Consider the following 19,944-nt stretch of genomic DNA (forward strand, 5'->3'; position numbering starts at 1 on the left):
CCAGTGTCCCTGAAGCACCATCACTGTGTTTATTTGCATTAATTGGGCTTCACCAGAAAGCAGAAGGTTGGACTTCTCTGGAGCTTACGCTCATCTGTACACAAGTCCAATGATCTCCCTCAGCCAGCTCTTGAGGGGTTAGGAACAGCTGTACTGAACAGTGATGAAGTCTTCCACCTCCCACATGCAACCCCATTCACGGCAAAACCAAGACAACAGTGCCCAGCTACGGCTTGGTGAGGCTCATTTCACCAGCGCTCGAGAAGCACTTAGAGATCCTCAGATGGAAGACACGATGGAGACACGTTCTAACCGACTGGAAGAGAAGCTGGGAAGAGCATCTGAACCTCCACCAAAGGAGAACATTTTGTATTTAGAGTCGCCGTTCTATGGCACAGGAGAGAGCCGAAGGCCACGGAATACTGGGTTGAATTTCATCCAGGATCACAATGGTTTATTTTTCTACTGTCCATGATGAATCTGATCTGACATTATATGCTGATAACTTTGATTTGAAACAGCTATATCGGGAACCAGGTCCCAGTGCCAGCATTCCCAGTGCATGACAGACGTGGCCGCACTTACCCGACATTGCTTCCAGTTCGTCCATCATGCAGATTACGTTCCTTCTCTAGAAATTAAATGTACATTTATACTCATTAATGGTAAGAAATTCAATCCACGGGGGGAAATAAATCTCATCATCTTATATTTCACATGGACAGTTTGCCTTTTGTCTTTAATTCAAACCCAAGTTTTCAAGTATCGCTGCTGATTTCTCCAAGGAAAATACCTCGGGGGTTTTCACCTCAGGGAGTTGTTTTTCTTAAGAACCACCGACGGCTGCAAAGCCCAGCTGTCACTGGAGACTGAGGTAACAATCCCTGATACTGCCTGATAGAAGAAAACAAAATTGTCCAAGAACAAGCAGACACGATCCTCCAGTGTTCAGCTAGAGGGGAAGGGTTACAGCAAGAGTGATCTACTGTCTTACAGGGGGCCTGTATGAAGGGCTAAACAGATTCATAGCAAAAATCTGTCTGGCTTTCCTGTGTCAAACCCCACTCTAATTTAAACCAACATTCTTACATACGCAGACCTTGGAAGGGACTATTTTATTTTTTTGGTTGTCTGGCCAGAGACCAAGTGCTTTGTCAGAACACCATGAATCGTCTCAGGTAACGATGTCTCACCTATTTCTCTGGAAGTTATCAATTTCCTAAAGCCAATTATAACACAGGGCTTTATTAACATTGAATCCAGCTCTTAACTTTAACCTGCACTACAGAATAAGAGAAATACTTCAGAGGTGTAAAGTTTCACTTACGCTATGAAGAACCTGAGGCTGCGATGGCTTTGGTGGACTTTGGCCATTTCCTGAGCTCTCTGTGAGTACGACAAGGGTAAGTGCATTACAGCAGCATACGTGCTGCTGCGATACATTCAGCAAAACCTGAATTAACAGTATTTCTACGAAGAAATTCAGAAGAGACTGAGTGACACAAGCAAAAAAAAAAATTAACTGTTCATCAGTCAGGAGGCACCAATCCATATTCAGCCACAGCACATGGCACAAATGGAACTGTTACTCAGCTCAGAGGAAGAACACTTAAAAAATATACAGAACTGCTGGTGTGTTTCATTTTAGTGTTATTAGCAGATTCAAGGATGCTGTTACAGCCCAATTTCTGCCTTTCAAAACCCCTTATGCCCCTTTTTCTCTGAGAGCTTTGAATACATTCACATATTAACACAGTGCAACAGGAAGAAATGAGACCAACCAGAGAACCGTAACGCTCCCGCACAGGACAGGCATAAAGGCAGCCAGAAAGGAACGGCTGCTGTCACCGAGACTTCAGAAAGGGTCATGTAACAACCTGACAGTATGACTAGAAATTAAATAAAAAGGAGCGCACTCATCGCATGCATGATGAGTGCTCCCATGAGCATGGGAAAAACCCTTCCCAGATCTTTGTTCGCAAAGCCGAGCCATGATGATGATGATGAAATAAAAAGGAGATAAATTAGCATGCTCCATCTGCAGAGGTCTGTTCCATTTGGGTTTCCACTCTCTGCCTTCGTGCACTTGTGTTCCCTCCTCGCCCTCACCCTTGTTGGGGCAGTTGGTGACAATGACCTGAGCTGCTGCTTTCTGTGCCGCATCGACTGCATTTGTACCTGAAGGTAAGTGCTTACACCAGAGGCTGCAGGAAAGGCAACCCCTTGAGCAGCTAAGCAGCCAGCACACCTTAAAACCCTTAGCAAGCAGAGCAGCATCTCTGGAGCAGCAGCATCTGTTACTTGATACACTGGTATATATAAAATACAGGCCAAAGGATGCAAGACCATTGCCCTGAAGTGGCTGAAATCTAAATCTACACCAATGTGCATTGTATATGGGCCAAAAAAGCAATGTACAGAACAGCAATTAATCAACTAAGACTTCAATTCATTACTTTATTCTTTCTTTACATTAAAAAATTACAACATAACAAGGATTTGAAAAGCCAAGTAAACCTGATTTCACACACGCACACACTTGCTAAGTCACAGGGTTCAACCGCTTGAAGTGATATTTTCTGATTTTCATCAGGATATTTTATTAAACAATATACACATTAAGAGCCTCATGACAAAGCCAGACACATTGGTTTTTTCTTCCCCAATCTTTAAGATGTGCAACTGATTATACAGAGATTCTTGTGGAACTTCCAACTTTCCCCTCTGTTACGCAATTTGTTCATTTGACTGATTTTGTCGGACGTGTCCACCCAGAAATTCCCCAAGCAAAGTGAACACATCGCATCGTATTGCACAGATTTGTTTGCAGGGACACAAGACAGCAAATGGATCCCTTCGTAATTTCGCCCACCTGATGGTATAAAATCTGATGAAGCTGGAATCAAGATGCCACAAACAAGTTACAAAGAAATGGAGAAGCAGAGTGCTGAGAAAAAAAATCCAGCTTTTGTGGTACGTAAACTTTGTAATGCAGGATTCTTCGGCACATTGAACTGCTTGAGGTGGGACAGATCGTCAGTGCTACTGGCAAAGCAAAGCAAGAACAGGACAATTTTAAGGCAAGTCCCAGGACAGGGAGCTATTTACTTTCTAGGCACAATTTCAAGCTATGATCAAGGCTCCTGCTTTATCATTTATATTGTCGGTAATTTATAGAACGGATTAACAATAATACAAAAAGTAGTCCAAGTGTGATTTTTAAAGAATCTGCTTTTAGCTGAATTTCATTACTTGCAGCTTCTATTTCATTCCTTGCAGGTTTATAAACATTTCTCAACACTACTGTCATTGGTCAGGCCCACATAAAGCAGTTCTAGATCTATATTGCTCTCATGTCTTGAAAACAGTTTGGTTTGGAGAAAGGTTAAATTCAAAATCATTCCTTCTGTTACAGATCTTTCTACACTTCAGCTCTGTTCTATGTAAGAAGCAATCTCCCTCATTCCCCTGGTGTCTTTGTTCAAGGGACTGTTAAGCGAACAGCTTTCCTCTAGCAAAAGTTGGTACAATGAGAAAAGGGGCAGAGCAAGACCGTACAAAGCCAACTGTTCTCACTGATGGGCTCCGATCCGCAGCACATTCATTTTAATCTCACCCAGGAGGATAAAGTCACTGGTCCCACCTACCCCTGCACAGAGGACTAGTTTAATCCCCAAACACCTCCCCTTGAGTTCCTCTAGAATCGATGCACTGAGAACTGGAGACACTGGGAGCAGAATCTGGCCCACGGCTGTTTGTTAAGTGTTGTTTACTGAAGACTTAGACCATACCTAAACGCCACATGAGATTAATACTGCCAAACACAGGACGCGCTTTTGTGAGCTTAGGAAGACATTTGGCAGGGGTGTAACAGTGCCTCTGGGGTGTTATGCTGGTGTGTGCACCAGTCCTCTGAATCACTTGCATATGAGGAATGTGTGTCTGGAGTGGGACACAAGAGTACAGCTCTGTTTATCAGGACAAGCTGAAACAGAAATTAAAACTGAACAAACCACTATTCCCTGAAAACTGGATTTACAAGGCGAGGTCTCATTTGAGATCGACTTTCACCAGAATGCTCCTCCTTATGATTGACAACTGCACCTAAGGACATACCTTTATAAAAACACGCAGGTAATTCCCCATTTATCAAAGAAAAAGGGTTTAACAAAAGTGGGATAATTAATCTCACAAAATAAATTACAGTAGCATGACATTTGGCTTCTTTAGTGTGACCTCGTGCTTTTCCTTTGTTATCTTGCTGTTAAGACCGTTACAGATCCAGCTTGCGTCTCTGAAAGTTAATGAGATGTCTGTGACGATAAACGTATAAAACTCTGCTTGCTACAAGCAAATGTCTGGTATCAGTTTCTCCTGGTCACAGACTATATGTAGTCAGCCTTCTCTGGCCCCAAATAAATATTATATAGTATTCTTGCAAGTTCCAGCATAATTAAACTCAAACAGAAAACTCAGGTCCTCCTTTCTTTGCCCTCAACAGAAGTCGCCTGATTCGAAATCCTGCGAAGGGGTTGATCCACAGGAGTGAAGGCTGGCCCCCAAAAACCGATTTCATTCCTTCCCAGCGGAGTCTCCGCTCCCATGTTGGCTTTTCACTCTTCAATCTTTCGATTTCCTGTGCACAAACAGACATGCGAGGACCCACTGTTAGGTCCAAGGTTCAGTGAAGCCTAACGGCAGTTATCAAGCGATGACTATTTTGCATTCTTTTAACGCAGAGCTAATGCGCTGATTTGGTTTCTTACTGTTACATGTTTAGTAAGGAAGAAGTAAGAAGGGCTGATTTAGCCTGTGGGTACAGGGCAGACGACTTAGAATATAATCACCCTACCTCTACCCCCTCAAGCTGCAAGACGAAACGACCAGCAACGCTGAGTTACCGTAGGGGATCCACAGGCAATTTACCTGCATTAGAAGTTGTTTACTCTAATGAAACCAGACCATGAGGCTTCCAAGAAGGCTCTTGTGCTGCAATTACCGCAGCAAGCCTTGCTCTCCTAAACACTCATTCTGATGATTACTTTTTATATTTCCCACTAATGAAGCCTGGGAATTTACCAGCTGTTTTTCACAGTTACTCTTCGGGACAGAAGTACACTGAAACAGCCTCACGTGAGAAAATTCTGAACAGCCACAAGATTCAAATTCCATGTTTCCAGTCAAAAAGCTCAAGGCTTAACACTGCAGACCTAAGGGCAAGGGAGCCAAATGTCCACACTACGGTTATACTCCAATACAGGTGTTATCGAAGTAGAAGGGTTGATGGAAGATACCCAGTTCAAGTGTAACCCTGAGAAAAGCAGACATTTCTCATGACACCTGTCAGGAGTTTGTGAGAGTTGGGAAGAGAGAGCCCAAACTGTAGTCAGAAGCTGCAGTTGAAAACCTAATTATAAAATTTATGCCAGAAAAGCAAATAACCCAAGAGCTTCTGTTAGCAAACCCCAAGAAAGTACTTCAACCCTTACAATGGTAGAAAAATCAAACTTATGAACTATTTCAGATTTAGGGTTTCCTCCAAAATAAGATCCTCAGTCACATCTTCCTACAGCAATTGTTACAGCGTACAGACGTGGAGGTCTTTACCGTTTCGTCGTTGCATATTGAGTGGATTTGGGTGCCAAACATGACTGCGGTGAAAGTGAGAAACAGAAAACCCTCAAGGCACAAGAAGATCATCAGGATCACAGTTACAGGTGGGGAGAAGTCACTGCATTCTGTGAAAAGGATATATGTAGTTATAAAAAAAAAAAAATTTAAAAAACATCTACAGAACATGTTCCTGTTGAGACATCCCCCCTTCCACAAACAGCAATAAAAGCTAAAATACCTGACAGCTGAAATGGTATTTCACAATTACAACAAAATTTTCATTTCTAACACTGCAGCAGCTTTATTTGCTGCCCAAGGAAATGAAGGATTTTAAGGAAGTAACACATTTGGCTTCCTATAAAGCACCTGGAACCGCATTACTACAGTCCTGCCTCAACATTTCAAGGATATCAAATAAATGTTTGCAGGTGAGATGATTTACGTACTCAGAACTGCACTTAAAGATGACAGCAGCTTCCAGTTTCATGCATGACAAACACGGTAGAAACCATCCCCACTGTCAGCTCTGACTTGCTGCTTAATCCAGACATTCCATTTTGCTGTGATGGCTTTTAATTAATTTTTTTAATTCACCACACAAAGTAATCAGGTTCTCACTTAGAGCTGTATCTCTGGAAATTATCTGATCAACTGATTAACTCAGAATCAAACGGAGAAGAAAAGGGATGGTACACAGACAGCAGAATGTTTCAAGTAAAAGACAGGTTAGTCCTTAGAAGGACTAAGATTCCACCCCTTTAATGGAATATTCAGCCAAGAACCAGTCACATAGATTCCCTTGTTTCAGGTATGAGGAAGAACATACGATCAACTGTCGTCTGCAAAAAGAACAGATCAGAAGGAGCTCTGACACTTTGGAACACTAAGAAAAGGAAGCCAGACACCTAAACAAACTGGAACAATTTAGGGAATTTCTTTTCTACAGGAGCCCCACAGCTGGCTCCAGGTACAGAATGAAGACGAAATCTGTTTGTACAAAATATTTTCAGGACCTCTCTTTAAAAGGATTGAAATCCTGAAATATTCATCCATGGGACTGAAATAGGTGGAACCCCATGACATTCCCTTAACATCTTCTAGATTACGACAGTAAAGTATTTGCTTACCAGTCCACTGCCCTCGGACACAGGAGAAGAACTGAAACCCACACAGTACGAGCGCATGAGCTGAAATTAGGGCTATATACATCTGGAAATGAGAGAACGCTTACTTTTAACCACTGTCGGGCAGTAAACTGGACATTCCTCTCAGCCAGCCTTCACAGCACAGTGCACTACCTTCCGATTTCAATTTTTTAATTCGATACAGTGATAAAAACAAGCTCTAATTAAAATGGAATCTAAAAGCGTGGGCAACAATCAAAGCTTAAGGATTAGCTCCCTAGATCACAGTTAAAATTATCAAAATTAAGAGAGTTTAAAATAACAGCACTTTACAAGATTAAAATGAGTAGAAATATCTTCCCGCTTGGAAAATATCTCGCATAGAAGGGAAAAAAAGCCCCACCAACACAAAACAATTGTGCCCTTAAGCCATGACTCACTGTTAAGCACAACCAAAATTGTTATAATCGAGGTAGGCTCATACTGAGCTCAAACTGCTGTTGATTTTCACTTACCGTAAACAGAACAAAAAACCTCTGATTTTTCTCCCCCACACAATTATTCACCCATGGGCAGTGGTGATCCATCTTTCGAATACATCGTTTGCAAATACTGGAGGAAAGGAAGAGAGACTTCTGCTGAGAAACAATACTTGGCATTTTATCGTAGCAACAAGCGTATCCAGTGGTCATGAGGTGATGTGCTGAAACCTTTCTTGCCAAATGGCAAACAGTGATTTTATTTGCATTTCTTTCAAGAAACGTTTTGCTCGCTCACAGCTCAGCCTCTGGTTGTCACAGAACTGACTGTGTACATAAGGTATTCCTTCCATAAGAGAAACAGTATTAATGTGAGAATTATTGCACAATCCAAACACAATCAAGAGAACCCAGGAACTTGTTTTAGACACTTGTGGCACTGAATGAGCAAAGTTTCAGTTCTTTCTTAAGTGTTAAAGCCCCCTTCCCTTCTCGAGAAGATTTTTTAGACAAAGGAATTTCAAGTTTACAGACTTTCAAATTCAGTTTATGAATCAGAAAAAAGAAATTCACATCTTCAAGACAGAAACTGCCGCTGCTGAGGTTTCAACTGGCCATACAATTCTAAGCAGATGCAACCAAAATCTGAAGAACAGCTTCCAGGGTCACACCTCACTTCCCCCACACCAATAAAAACACTGAAACTATAAGTAGGGCACATTCTTCACCTACTTGTTAATGAATTCCTAAACACTACTGTCCTGGGCAACTAATTGCTTAGTTTCTGCTCAGCTTTGAGTCAAGGTTATTTCCAGCAGTGTCAAACATTTCAATAACTCCGGTTTACAGCTGCTAGGCCATACAGCTCCAGAGGGCTCGTTTCTCTTACATGCAGGTCCATCTGCAGCTAGACATGAACAGTTATACAAGAGAAACAGAACAGTTGCAACATGTGTTGAAGTTACTCCATAAATTAATAGCTTAAGTAATGTTTTTCCTAGCTGAAGAAAGCCACACACTCAAAGGGGTCCAGATTTTCCTGCAGAAGATCCAAAATATTAAGCATTTTCATTCCAGCAGTTACGATGCCAAATAAGCCTAAAAAATGCAGGCACTGTTGCTGAAAATCCTTTGTTTTTAAACACATGCTTATTTACGTATGGTCTCCACTGCAGTGACAAGCCACGGAGCAAAGCTTGATGACTGTCACTAGAATGAAGGAAGGGGGTGTGTGTGTGTTTGTAATCAATGCTCCAAAGCATAAAAAGACTTTGAAGCCATCACACATGCACGATTACAAGGTAATTCAGCAAACAGCAGAGCTTACTCCTGTGCAGGTTGTATGAAAGCATCCCAAATCTCCCACTGCTCCTCTGGAGCCCCCTTTGCCCTGAGCCATCATAATCCTGCCCCCACATTCCCACTGCCTCTTGTTTTATGGACTTGAAAGACAATTCACCCTCTGATGCAAATTACTTTTTAAATAGCGTCAGTTACGCAGGAAAATCCCCGTACAGTAACAAAACACCACAACCATTCTCCAGAGCAGAAGAAACTGGTATCACTCAAGAGAAGGCGTTCAGGAGGCTCTCCAAATGCCTTTCATTTCTAAGTGCAGCCTCCCATTAATTTCCCGAGCTCTGTGGGAAGGTGAGTGAACTCCTGTTACCACAACCAGGCAGAGTATCTCCTGTCCTAACGTAACACAGGACATATAGTGTCACTCTAAAAACAATATTAACGTGAAGTACTGAGTAAATTCACATCCAGACTCAATCAAGTCAAACACCAGAGGATGTGAGGTGGGTAGGACTCACTTCTGCTCATTCAGAAGTTCTCGCAAGCCCACGCAGAGCTCTGAGACATCAGATGTCTGGAACCCTGCCTTCATTTCTAAGCTCACACCACGACTCAACGAACACTTCCAGCCAACAAACTCACAGCAACACTTAGAACAGCGGTTCTGCCTTCTTCCTACCCCCACCACTTGTATTCTGTTCCTTCCCCTGTCCAAGCACAGATGTTCGTGCAGCAAGAGTCTGGCGAAGACACTCCATCAGCTGCACCCCGGGTCATTTCGCTATGTGTGAACACTCAAGGCTTACCCAGGAGGAAGGAGCAATATAGCAGTGAGCGCAAGCAGCGGTGGACAGTGGAAGGTTGTTTCCAGCTTGGCACTGCTGTTGAACGCACATGGAATTAAGAGGTTTCAAAGATAATGTTCAGAAAGACACAGCTAATGGCTTGGGAGAACTTGCTCTGGGTAACAGAAATTCACAGGAGGGCTGATGCAGACATCTCAGTGGCTCGTTCTGAATCACAGTTCCCCGCACAGAAGCGCAGGCGCTCAGAATAGGCTCGAAATAATGAGAGCTGTGCTCCTTCACTGAACACGAAACTGCACTCACTCAGAGTAAGCCTCCTCCTTATCCCAAAAATGTGAACTGCTTAGTAAAACCTCAGTTCAATCGATTTCACTGAGGCTACATATTGAGCTGTAAATAAGTTTCTTGTTCTTTTCTCCATCACTAACGAGTATTATGAAACTATTTTTCCTCCTTAAAAGAACTCCTGCTGCAGTGTTGCACAACAATTTTCATAACGACATCGTAAGAGTCTCTTCTGTTAATAATTTACTACTCAAAACACACACTGTGGCTTTGAGTGTGAGTATTTCCCAACAGGAAGCAACTTCAATTTCCATTTTCAAGTCTCTTCTATCAGCAAATTGCCACTTTGACTACTTGGGACAAGACCATCCTTTTAATGACCTTGGAATGGGTTTATAAGCCAATAAAGGGTTGGCAGAATAATCCAAAAAACATTTTTGCTATTCAGTAAACTTCTGCAGTGCTAAACCTATGGCAAAGAATCAGGTCTGGGGAGCTGGTTTCCAGCCTATTTACCTGTCTATGCAGTTTGTTTTAGAAACCCAACTTACAAACAAACCCTTTGAAAGGATCACAGATTTCCTTCCTTGCAGACACTACTCATTCTTGCTTGGCTGTAACAATAAAAGTCACTCAAATTTTTGCTATAAACAATATATTTGAAGTCCCTACTTAGCAGACTTCTATTCTTTTTCCATGAAAAAATAATTTTCCAATGAACGCCGCCTTAACGGGGACAACAGGCTACTGTAACATCCCAGGTAACACAGTGCCTGCTGAGGGTGATGCACCCAAGGGACCCTTGTCTGAATCCTCCACGGCTGTTAGCTCTAGGTCTGGCAGGTAAGCGCTGCCCACACAGAGCCGTGCAGCTCTCAATGCTCCAGCTTTTTTGCTCAGAATTCAACATAAGATGTCTCCATTTAGGGCTACTTCCAAATTAGTAAATCCTCACAGGATTCAAGATGGGAAACTTCACAAAGATACCTGCTAGGAGCCAGCCTAAATCTGAGATGAGAACATTAGTAAGATCCAGCCTGTGCTCAGCAGAGGCTCTCAGGTGTCCCTTTATCGCAACACACCCACCACGCCAGGACATCTGAACAGACGGCGCAAAGCTGGTTTGGATCCCCAGAGATTAACAGTTTATATTCTGCCCCAGGCCCGCTGAGCAATGGCGACAGTGACGCTCTGCCAGAGCTAACAAAGCCAGCTGGAACCAAACGCACTGCACGTGAAGGCAGGCCTGGTACCCACTGCCACGCAAAAGCTGACCTACAGCCCAGACAAACCAACTGAAGATAATTCTGTACTTGACTATTCATGAAACTTTTCCCTTCACACTCCAGATACAAAAACCCACTCACATCTGAGAGCAGAAGATTTCAGTGCCAAGGCTGAGTATTTATAATGGAAATAGCTCCTCAGCCATAACTTTCACACAGATAAGCGACATACACCGAGACATTTAATTTAGAAACCACAAATCCACAGAGTAACTTGAAAGTCCTGACAAGACTTCACTCCGTTCTTTTGATGGGCACTAACTCAGAGACTTAAATTGAATACGCCACACAACTCCACGCGTATCACTCCTCACACCTAGAGAGAGCCACCAGAAACATTTCCATAGTTATGTAAGTTAATTATGCAGCCATATCTATTTTCAACCCTCACACAATGAGCATTACAAATGCATATGCACAGTGCCCGAGAACACAAAAGACAGAATTAATTAAAACTGGATACATTTACTACCGCTTCAATAGCATGTTTGGCTCAAATTATCATCGCTTCGGTCCTTACAGCAAAAGAAATTTGTGGGGAAAAAAAACCTAAGACCTAAATATGAGGATCATTATTACAAGACTCAATCTGCGTAACCGCTTTCGGGAGAACTCTGGCGTACCTGCAGTGGTGAGCGCGTTCCGGTTTGATACTGCAGCACTTCGGGCATTTGTAGATCACTTCTCCTGGTTTCAGTTGCAAATTATCCATGTATTCTTTAGTGGCATTTCCTTTGGGTACAGCCCCCTGAAATAATTTCAATTAAAGGAGAGAAAGCTTCTTAAATGGTATGAGAGCATTTAAAAATACATTTTATAGACTTCAGATCAGCAATCTCAGGGTAACTGCTGAAATAAGTTCGTTTATCTAAAGCTAGTCTGTCATAAGCCAGAATCATTTCCAAATGAATAAGCTACCTCTGCTTGACCTCAAATTCAATCTCATTTCCACAAGACTCACCTACGGCCAAGTATTAGCATAATTCTGATAGAATCTACTGTCACCAGCACACATGAAATGAAGAAAACACATCTTTACATGCAGGTACAAGCACTGCAGGTACAATATTTGCTGAGAAGTTATTCTGAACAAGCCCTACTCAAACACACGTGCTTTCTTACTGCAGCGTATGTTAATTGTGGCCTTTGATTATTAGGCCAAGCCATTCACAAAAGTTAAATCAGCAACCACTACTTCAACATTATTTCAACTCTGAATCCAAGATTTAGCCGCCTGCGCCACATAACAAGTTTTTGAGAACCCACAGTCATCCTGTTTGTGTTATACTTCAGCTTTTAACTCAGACACTGTCAGCATGATCCATCAGTGGCTTCTTCTCTCTACATCTAGTACCTCCTGCTGCCTTCTGCTACTGCAGAAGTTTGAGTGGCTACACGGTCAACAGTTGAAGGACCCGATCCAGCAGAAAAACAACCCATCAGGAAAGAAATTATTTTGTCCTGATTAGTTCTCTGAGCTGTTCACCAGGGAGCTGCAGTAGCAGCTGTTTCAGCACAATGAGGAAGATGACAGACAGGAATAGGAGCCAGGATTGCTTCTTTCAGTAACAATATTCATCTAGAGCCTCATGAGATCGGTATCTAACTTTGGATTAGTAAGAAGAAAATCACGGACAGTACCACTGCCACCTCACTTATTTACGGGGCTAAAGGCTTATCTATGGTAGAAAGTGATTGTGAGAGAAACCGGGATGTGAAACGAAAGCGCAATGGCTTTTCAGAACCAACTCCTCCAGGCCAGCACCACCTTCACGCAGGGACAACCTTCTTCAGGTTGGCTGAAATCATCCACAACCTTCCATAACTATTTCTCATTCATAAAAAAAAAAGGCACTGGCAATATCACCACTTCACACAGACACCTAAAGGAAGGACAGAGTTAAGAAACCAGCAGGCACTTCAGATTCAATTGTGAAACACCTCTCTACTTAGGCAGAGAGTTTTTGTTGCCTACGGCCTGGAACAAAAAAGTTGTGCTCGTGTTGTCCAAGACACATCTCAAGTTCTGCCCCAGATGAACCCTTTGGCTATGCAATGCTTCAAACTTGAGCCAGCTGCCCTTTGCAGGTGTCCGAAATGAGGGAGGGTTCTTCCACACTCATATGGCTGAAGTGTTTGTTGTCATATGAGTGTTCTCTCCGAAGTTAATACTTTGGTGGAAACATAGTGAATTATCACAGGGAGGGCTCCTAAAACACAAACTTATCTTGTTCCAGGTAAATTTATGCTTATAAAACACACCTCACGTTCACCTATTCACCTAAGAACAGTAAGTTCTGGCCAAGAATTTAGCATTCTGCTGATAAAAATATGCTCTATTTCAAAAACATCTTTCACAGTCTCAGACAGTCACCAATTCTTTTCAGTGAAAAAGCTATTTTTTACTTAAATTTTACTTAAAAGAGTACATTTAATTCACATATGTTTTGAGGCAGTTTATTTCTTTTTTCCTTCAATCTTCGTTTCTATCACACAGTCGTGTCTTCCATTCTCGGAGTCAGCAGGAAAGGAGGGGACTAAAAAAGATATGACTCATCCCCATTTGTATCGTGTTTTATCCATAAAGAACATAGGTCTAGAAAGACACACAGTTTCACCAGAACATATTTTTAAGCAATCTGTCCTTAAACCATTAACTTTTAGCTGTTATAGTCTGTATGCTTCATCACTGGGTGTGGGCTCAGAAGTAAATCAAAGCCCAAGAAAACCATTAACCACAACACCCTGATGCTTTTTTGAATGCTCCCCTAACTCCTGTATACATGTTACTGTCTCAAAAATCTGGAGAAAATAGATGGTTTTCCCCTCACCCTTCTCTCCCCAGATTAATTCCCTAAAAAGAGTAATAGATTTTAGTATAAAATAAACAATTTCATCTCTTGAACTGTTGAAAAGTAACAGTCCTAAGAATTGAGTACTCTCAAGACCTCTTACACCCCCACTGTTATAATGTGGGTTCAACCTACGTCTCCTTTCCCACTGACTCCAAACACCTAAACACAAAAATGCATGAATCATGTAGGACAGCAGTTCTTGCTTTGTGCCACTATCTGACTGAGGTTCTTCAGCACGTCTGCCTCAAAGCTCTTTCATGTGCCAGAAATGGAAGACATATTTCAAATGAAACAACGGATGAAGCTACAACTTCTTACGAAGTTTTGAAAACATGTCTGATGAAAAAAGCAAAACTAAGCCAGAAGAACTTTATCAGCTTCTTCAGAACCTGCATTAATATTTTACACATAAACTGTATTTCTCATGAGCCAACGTCTCTCTCAATTTCATACTGCCTGCTCCTCAAGTGGAAAGTTATTTATGGTTTCATTAACAGAACAACAGAAAAAGTACAGGACAATATCTGTACTTTTTGAATCTACCACTACTTTGCATCCATTTTCCTGGCAGGAGAAGACTGATACCACTTCCCCACATTTCTCTGCAGACGATGAGCTAGGTGAGAGAACAATCCACCGTCAAGGAATGATTGCATACTTACTGGATCAGTTAGCATAGTTCTCAGATGCGATGACAAAGCTAGCACTGCCAAGCAGTTAAAGAGAACTCCGTTGATCACAGAGTACCAAAAGTCTTTGGAAGGCAGCAACATGACAAAAGTCACTACGAAGTCTGCATAGACAACCAGAAGCCATGTCATTATAGCACAGACCATACCACAGCCATCCCGGATGAACCAAACCCTCTCTGCCATGTCGGCCTCTGAGGAAGAGGAATCGTAGCTGTCATTTTCAGCAAGAAGCGGGTGGTGCTCAACATCACGGAATCTGTGCCCTGATGACTGCATGGTTTTCTGGCCTTGCCCTGCAGGAAGCAAAGGTACCATTATTATGCATGAGGAAACTGGAAATACAGATGGCTCCTGTTACTTCTGGAAGATAAAACATCCAAGCTCAAAATAGATTACTGAGATTTTTCTTGATCAAAATCTGAAAAATTCTATGACTACACAAAGATGAAATATTTCTGTAATCATTGTATTGGGTTTGTGTGGTCACATTTTGGTAGTAGGGTGCTAACAGCAGTGGCTTCTGTGAGTAGTTGCTAGAAGCTTTTCCCGTGTTCTGAGGGGACCAACGCCAGCCGGCTCCAAGATGCATCTGCTGGTGGCCAAGGCCAAGCCCATCAGCAATGGTGGCAGCGCCTCTGAGGTGACATATTTAAGAAGGGGAAAAAAAACTTGCACAACTACACATGGGACAGGGGAGTGAGAATATGTGAGAGAAACAACTCTGCAGACACCAAGGTCAGTGAAGAAGGAGGGGGAGGAGGTGCTCCAGGTGCCAGAGCAGAGATTCCCCTGCAGCCCGTGGTGAAGACCATGGTGAGGCAGGTTGCCCCCCTGCAGCCCATGCAGGTCCACGGTGGAGCAGATCCACCAGTAGGCCATGAAGGACCCCACGGTGGAGCAAGTGGATGTGCCCAAAGGAGGCTGTGACCCCAAGGGAAGTCCGCGCTGGAGCAGGCTCCTGGCAGGACCTGAGGAGAGAAGAGTCCACGCTAGAGCAGTTCGTGAAGAACTGCAGCATGTGGGAAGGACTCATGCTGGAGAAGTTCATGGAGGACTGTCTCCCACGGGAGAGACCCCACAATGAAGCAAAGAAGAGCATGAGGAGTCCTGACCCTGAGGAGGAAGGAGCAGCAGAAACAATGTGTGATGAACGGACCGCAACCCCCATTCCCCATTCCCCATCCCCCTGAGCCTCTGGGGAGGAGGTAGAGAAATTGGGAGTGAAGGTAAGCCCTGGAAGAAGGGAGGGGTGAGAGGAAGGTGTTTTAAGATGTATGTTTTATTCCTCATTAATCTTCTCTGATTTGATGGGTAATAAATTAAGCTAATTTCCCCAAGCCAAGTCTGTTTTGCCCATGACGGTAATTGCTGAGTGATCTCCCTGCCCTTATCTCGACCCATGAGCCTTTCATTATATTTTCTCTCCCCTGTCCAGCTGAGGAGGGGAGTGACAGTGTGACTCTGGTGGGCGCCTGGTGTCCAGCCAGGGTCAACTCATCACAATCAAGGCTGGTGAGACAAAGGGATTTTAGAGCTGTTTCATTTTCACCTTGCTGTGCCCATAAACCATTCCTTCTCTTTTGTTAAAAATACGACCTCTTTCTTTTATCTCAAACTAAAATAGCAAAGTCTTCATTAAATCAGAGTTCATGTCTCTCAGAAAACATCCAATTATGGCATCAGACTGGTGACTTTTCATACTGCTCCAGCAACCCAAGGAAGAGCAGAAGTTAAAAACAGAATAGAAATAAAGCTGTTCTAGCACACTGTTCATAACTAAAAACACGGCAGGTTCGAAAGCAGCTCAAGTCGTTGACAAAAGTGCTATTGTGTTGAAAAAACCCCACAAACCTGTTACAAAGATATACTGGATAACTTACAAAACAGTCTCAGACCAGACCAAACTTGAGGGAAACAAATGGCAGTGGTTAAATTAGCATGGCAATGGATTACACGAATCACATTTTCAAAGAGCATATTAATCAGTTTAATTTCATGAAAACTCTTTCAGGGCTTTGTTGTTGTTCCAACACGAAACAAAAACAAGACTTGAAACCTTAAGAGTTTTCATGAAAACAGAATTATTTTCCAGGCATCTCTAATAAGCAGATAGGGAATGGCAGAACTGAAATGCTATCAATAAACCGAGACAAATTAAAGCTTAAACATTATGCATCAAGAATAGCCAGCTACTTTAAAAGGATATTGTGTTCTAAAAATCGTATCGATTCACGCTATTAAAGTTCATGTCTGAGAGAAACTTGAAAGCATTTATATTGATTGGTGACAGCCACACAGAAGTCTCCATTTTTTCCCTCTCCTTAATGGTAGCCTGCCTATGTCTGGTAGGAATTATCACACTTCAATTTAGATCCCAAGACCTCGAACACAGGATCTCTTTGTTAGTCTGAAATGGTGAATGTGACCATTAGCAGATAACTAGTTCAGTGCGGGTCTTTTTTTCAGATGAAGCTACTCCTAAACCCTTTAAAAAACTCACTCCTATCTACTAGGAATCAGACAAAGATATTCTGACCAGTAAATCTTTCTGATCCTTAACCTTAATGCTAGAACTAGGCAGGAATAATCCAAGAGACTAGAAACGAACACGAGTATATGCAGACCGCAGCACAGACATTGCGGAGCAACAGTTAAAATACAGCTGAGATACTGACAGGACACGGATAAGTGAGGGCTATGTACTTGGGCTGGGAATCAGAACTAACTGAACATGGCTCTGGTGCTTGGACCTAGTTGCTAACATTGCAGTTTTACAACCTCTAGTAGTTACACTGTTTTCTATCCACACGTGGGGGTTTTCTCATTTGGTTTCTTCACACAGAAGCCTCCTTGCTTACCAGAACGTGGCTGCTAAGCCAGGGATGAAGGTAGTCACATACCAGAAAAATACCTTAGAAAAGAGTAAACTTCTCCCTTAAAAGCAATTTGAGCTTAACCTAACCCAGACAAGGGTCTCTCTTGAGCCTCTTTAAGTTATCCTAATGGTTACAGATAAGCTGACAATCTATGCCAATTAATTTCAATAGCACTTTGGGATATCGACCACCCCTTGGAGGCAAGACTTGTAAAGAAAATCCGAGTTTCAGAAGCCTACATAATTTGCAGCTGGAATATGAAGATAGCCAGGCAAGTGAGTTATTTCATCCAAAACAGGCATATACAGCTTTCAGGAAATGTTCTCGTGTAACTTCTCTCTGAAAACATAAACATCCACAAAAAGCACCTACAATGAAGTTTCAGCTAAGCCTTGAAGTGTAAAGCCAAAGTTATCAAGCACACAAAATACCCAACAAATGCTCTGAAGAGCCAAATTTCTTCTGAAGACCTCAGTGGCTCTGCTGCAGGAACAGTCACACACAGGGCTTTCACACGGATTTTGGCAAAATATTTTTTCACTGGCAAATTCTAGTTTAATTCAAATTTAGGGTAAATTCAACCAAAATCACAATGAATTTTTTAGTATTATACTATTTTTTTTTAGGTTTTTATATTAATTTTTAGTATTATAATACTGATTCTTTTTAGTATTTTCCCCACATTTTACCTTTTTGTTTTAAAAAGTCAATACATATTTTTTCAAACAGAAAGTCTTTTTTTTTACTCCAAAGGACTGTTTTGAAACCCCACTCCTTCCAGATCTGCTGCTGCACAGATGTTTTCAACTGTCTGAGAAGAATCACAGACAACTCCCAATTCTGAAAGTCCTGCAGAACACAAATTTGTAATTCCTTCCAGCTAAGATGCAATACCTCAGAAGAAGGAATATACAATCATTTTTCAATCAAGGCAGGTTTTCAGCTGCTCAACAAGTTACTGAATGAACATCAAGATTCTAGAAAAAAAAAATTTGTGCGTGTCATGATAAACATGACTTTTGGATCAACTTCTTTAGTAGATGAATTAAATGGCATTAAATGACTGTACTCATTTTGTTTAACTGCATTAAAGACAACCAAAAGATTTTTTGAGCATGACAAACATCCCCACATACCTCACAAATGTTTTGTACGTTATTCTGACATCGTGACCTTCCTTTGGGCTATCCCAGGCTATTCACATAGTCATATCTGATGTAAGCTGAAAAGACATCACCACACTGATTAGTACAGCACTCCTCCTTCATCAAGAAGAGCATTAAGCACAAGTAATATACGTAGATAGTAGCACTTCGAAATACGCTGCATGTTCTTGCAGCAAAGCAGCTTCTGACCAAGAGGAAAAAACTTTTAGATTAAGCTATCAAAGAACAAACTAAAAAGCTCTGAACAGTGTTTCAAGTAACATTCTATCTGCCTTGTTCACTGCTTTTTCAGTTGGATATCCAGATTTCAGCATTACAAACTAATTTATCCAAACAGCTGCTTCTTTCTCCTGTTTGCTGCTCCTGTATGACTAATAGATATGCAAAAAAATGAATAAAACCAGATATGACTAAGAGTATTAAAAGATAATCATCCGACTTGATTGTCTTCAGAGCTTACAGCCAGGTTTTGGGTAGCAGGGTATTAATTACACACCTACCACTATTTTTATAATCGTTAAGTTTAGGTAGGAAAAATTGGTACAGCTCTAATTATTAGACCAAGCTACGGCCAATTTAAAATAAGGAAGCTACTCATTCCAGACTCTGTACATGGAAGAAAATGGCTCACAGCTATGCTGAAGGGAATATACTCTTTGAAAGTTCTCCTTGCTAGAATTCCACCATACAGGCACATACAACAAGCCAGTACAAGGACCGAATGCCAGCACAAGCCGTTTTGACAATACAAGTGTCCCATGATCTTAAGTCACATCCCTTCTTCTCCACTGGGCCATAAGACTCAACTCCACCACAGACTGTGTAAAGTAAGCGAGCATCACTAGATTTAAAAGTGTAGATTTCCTCTCTCATAATGGAAGGAGAGGAGGAAGAATTTATTTGATTTAGAAAACCAGGTACTTGAAAGCTTGAAAAATTTCGCAGTTAGCTTGGAAATCACCACACGTCATTTGGAGCAGAACTGCAGCACAAACCCTTGAGTTCGATTTCTATTTGGGGAAGAGAACAGAAGAGGTGTGGGCCTGCACTTCTGTCTGGAGAAGCCGGTGATCACAGACACACGCTGCACAGAAAGTGCTGCCACACTGGCTGCTAGCACCCTGAGCTGGGACCCTTGTCCCGCCCAGCACCACGGCACTGCCACCACCGTTCTCCCACCCAGCCCTACTGCTGCAAACTAACGTCTGCCTGGCAATTAAATCCCTCAGGATGCCATCGGGGAAGATTTTCTTGCTCTGTTTTATATGGTAGAGGACAAAATGACTAGTGTAGAGTAGGGATTTCAAATGTGTGTCTGATTAAAGGTGGCTAAAGAAGTACCTAGGTTTCTGTCTTCAGTTGTTTTATTTTCTAATATATCAAAAAAGCTTTGTGATGTGGAAGTTTCAGTCTTTTTTTATTTTTTGGAAGGTTCATTTAAATTAATATATATTAAATATAAT

At 42.0% G+C, this 19,944-nt stretch overlaps 1 protein-coding gene across 1 annotated transcript; it reads right to left on the minus strand.

Moving 5' to 3' along the window:
- Positions 1–4,117: 4,117 nt before the first annotated feature.
- Positions 4,118–18,554, minus strand: ZDHHC7 (zinc finger, DHHC-type containing 7). The gene is made up of 7 exons (XM_010146047.1): positions 18,452–18,554; positions 14,410–14,732; positions 11,516–11,640; positions 7,253–7,349; positions 6,741–6,822; positions 5,608–5,738; positions 4,118–4,636 (listed from the first exon to the last, which is right to left on the minus strand). The coding sequence occupies exons 2-7, from the start codon at positions 14,713–14,715 to the stop codon at positions 4,460–4,462; spliced, it is 918 nt and encodes a 305-aa protein (XP_010144349.1). The 5' UTR covers positions 14,716–14,732; positions 18,452–18,554; the 3' UTR covers positions 4,118–4,459.
- Positions 18,555–19,944: the final 1,390 nt, after the last annotated feature.

The sequence above is a fragment of the Buceros rhinoceros genome, unplaced genomic scaffold, assembly GCF_000710305.1.
Source record: "Buceros rhinoceros silvestris isolate BGI_N320 unplaced genomic scaffold, ASM71030v1 scaffold2902, whole genome shotgun sequence".
Taxonomy (NCBI): domain Eukaryota; kingdom Metazoa; phylum Chordata; class Aves; order Bucerotiformes; family Bucerotidae; genus Buceros; species Buceros rhinoceros.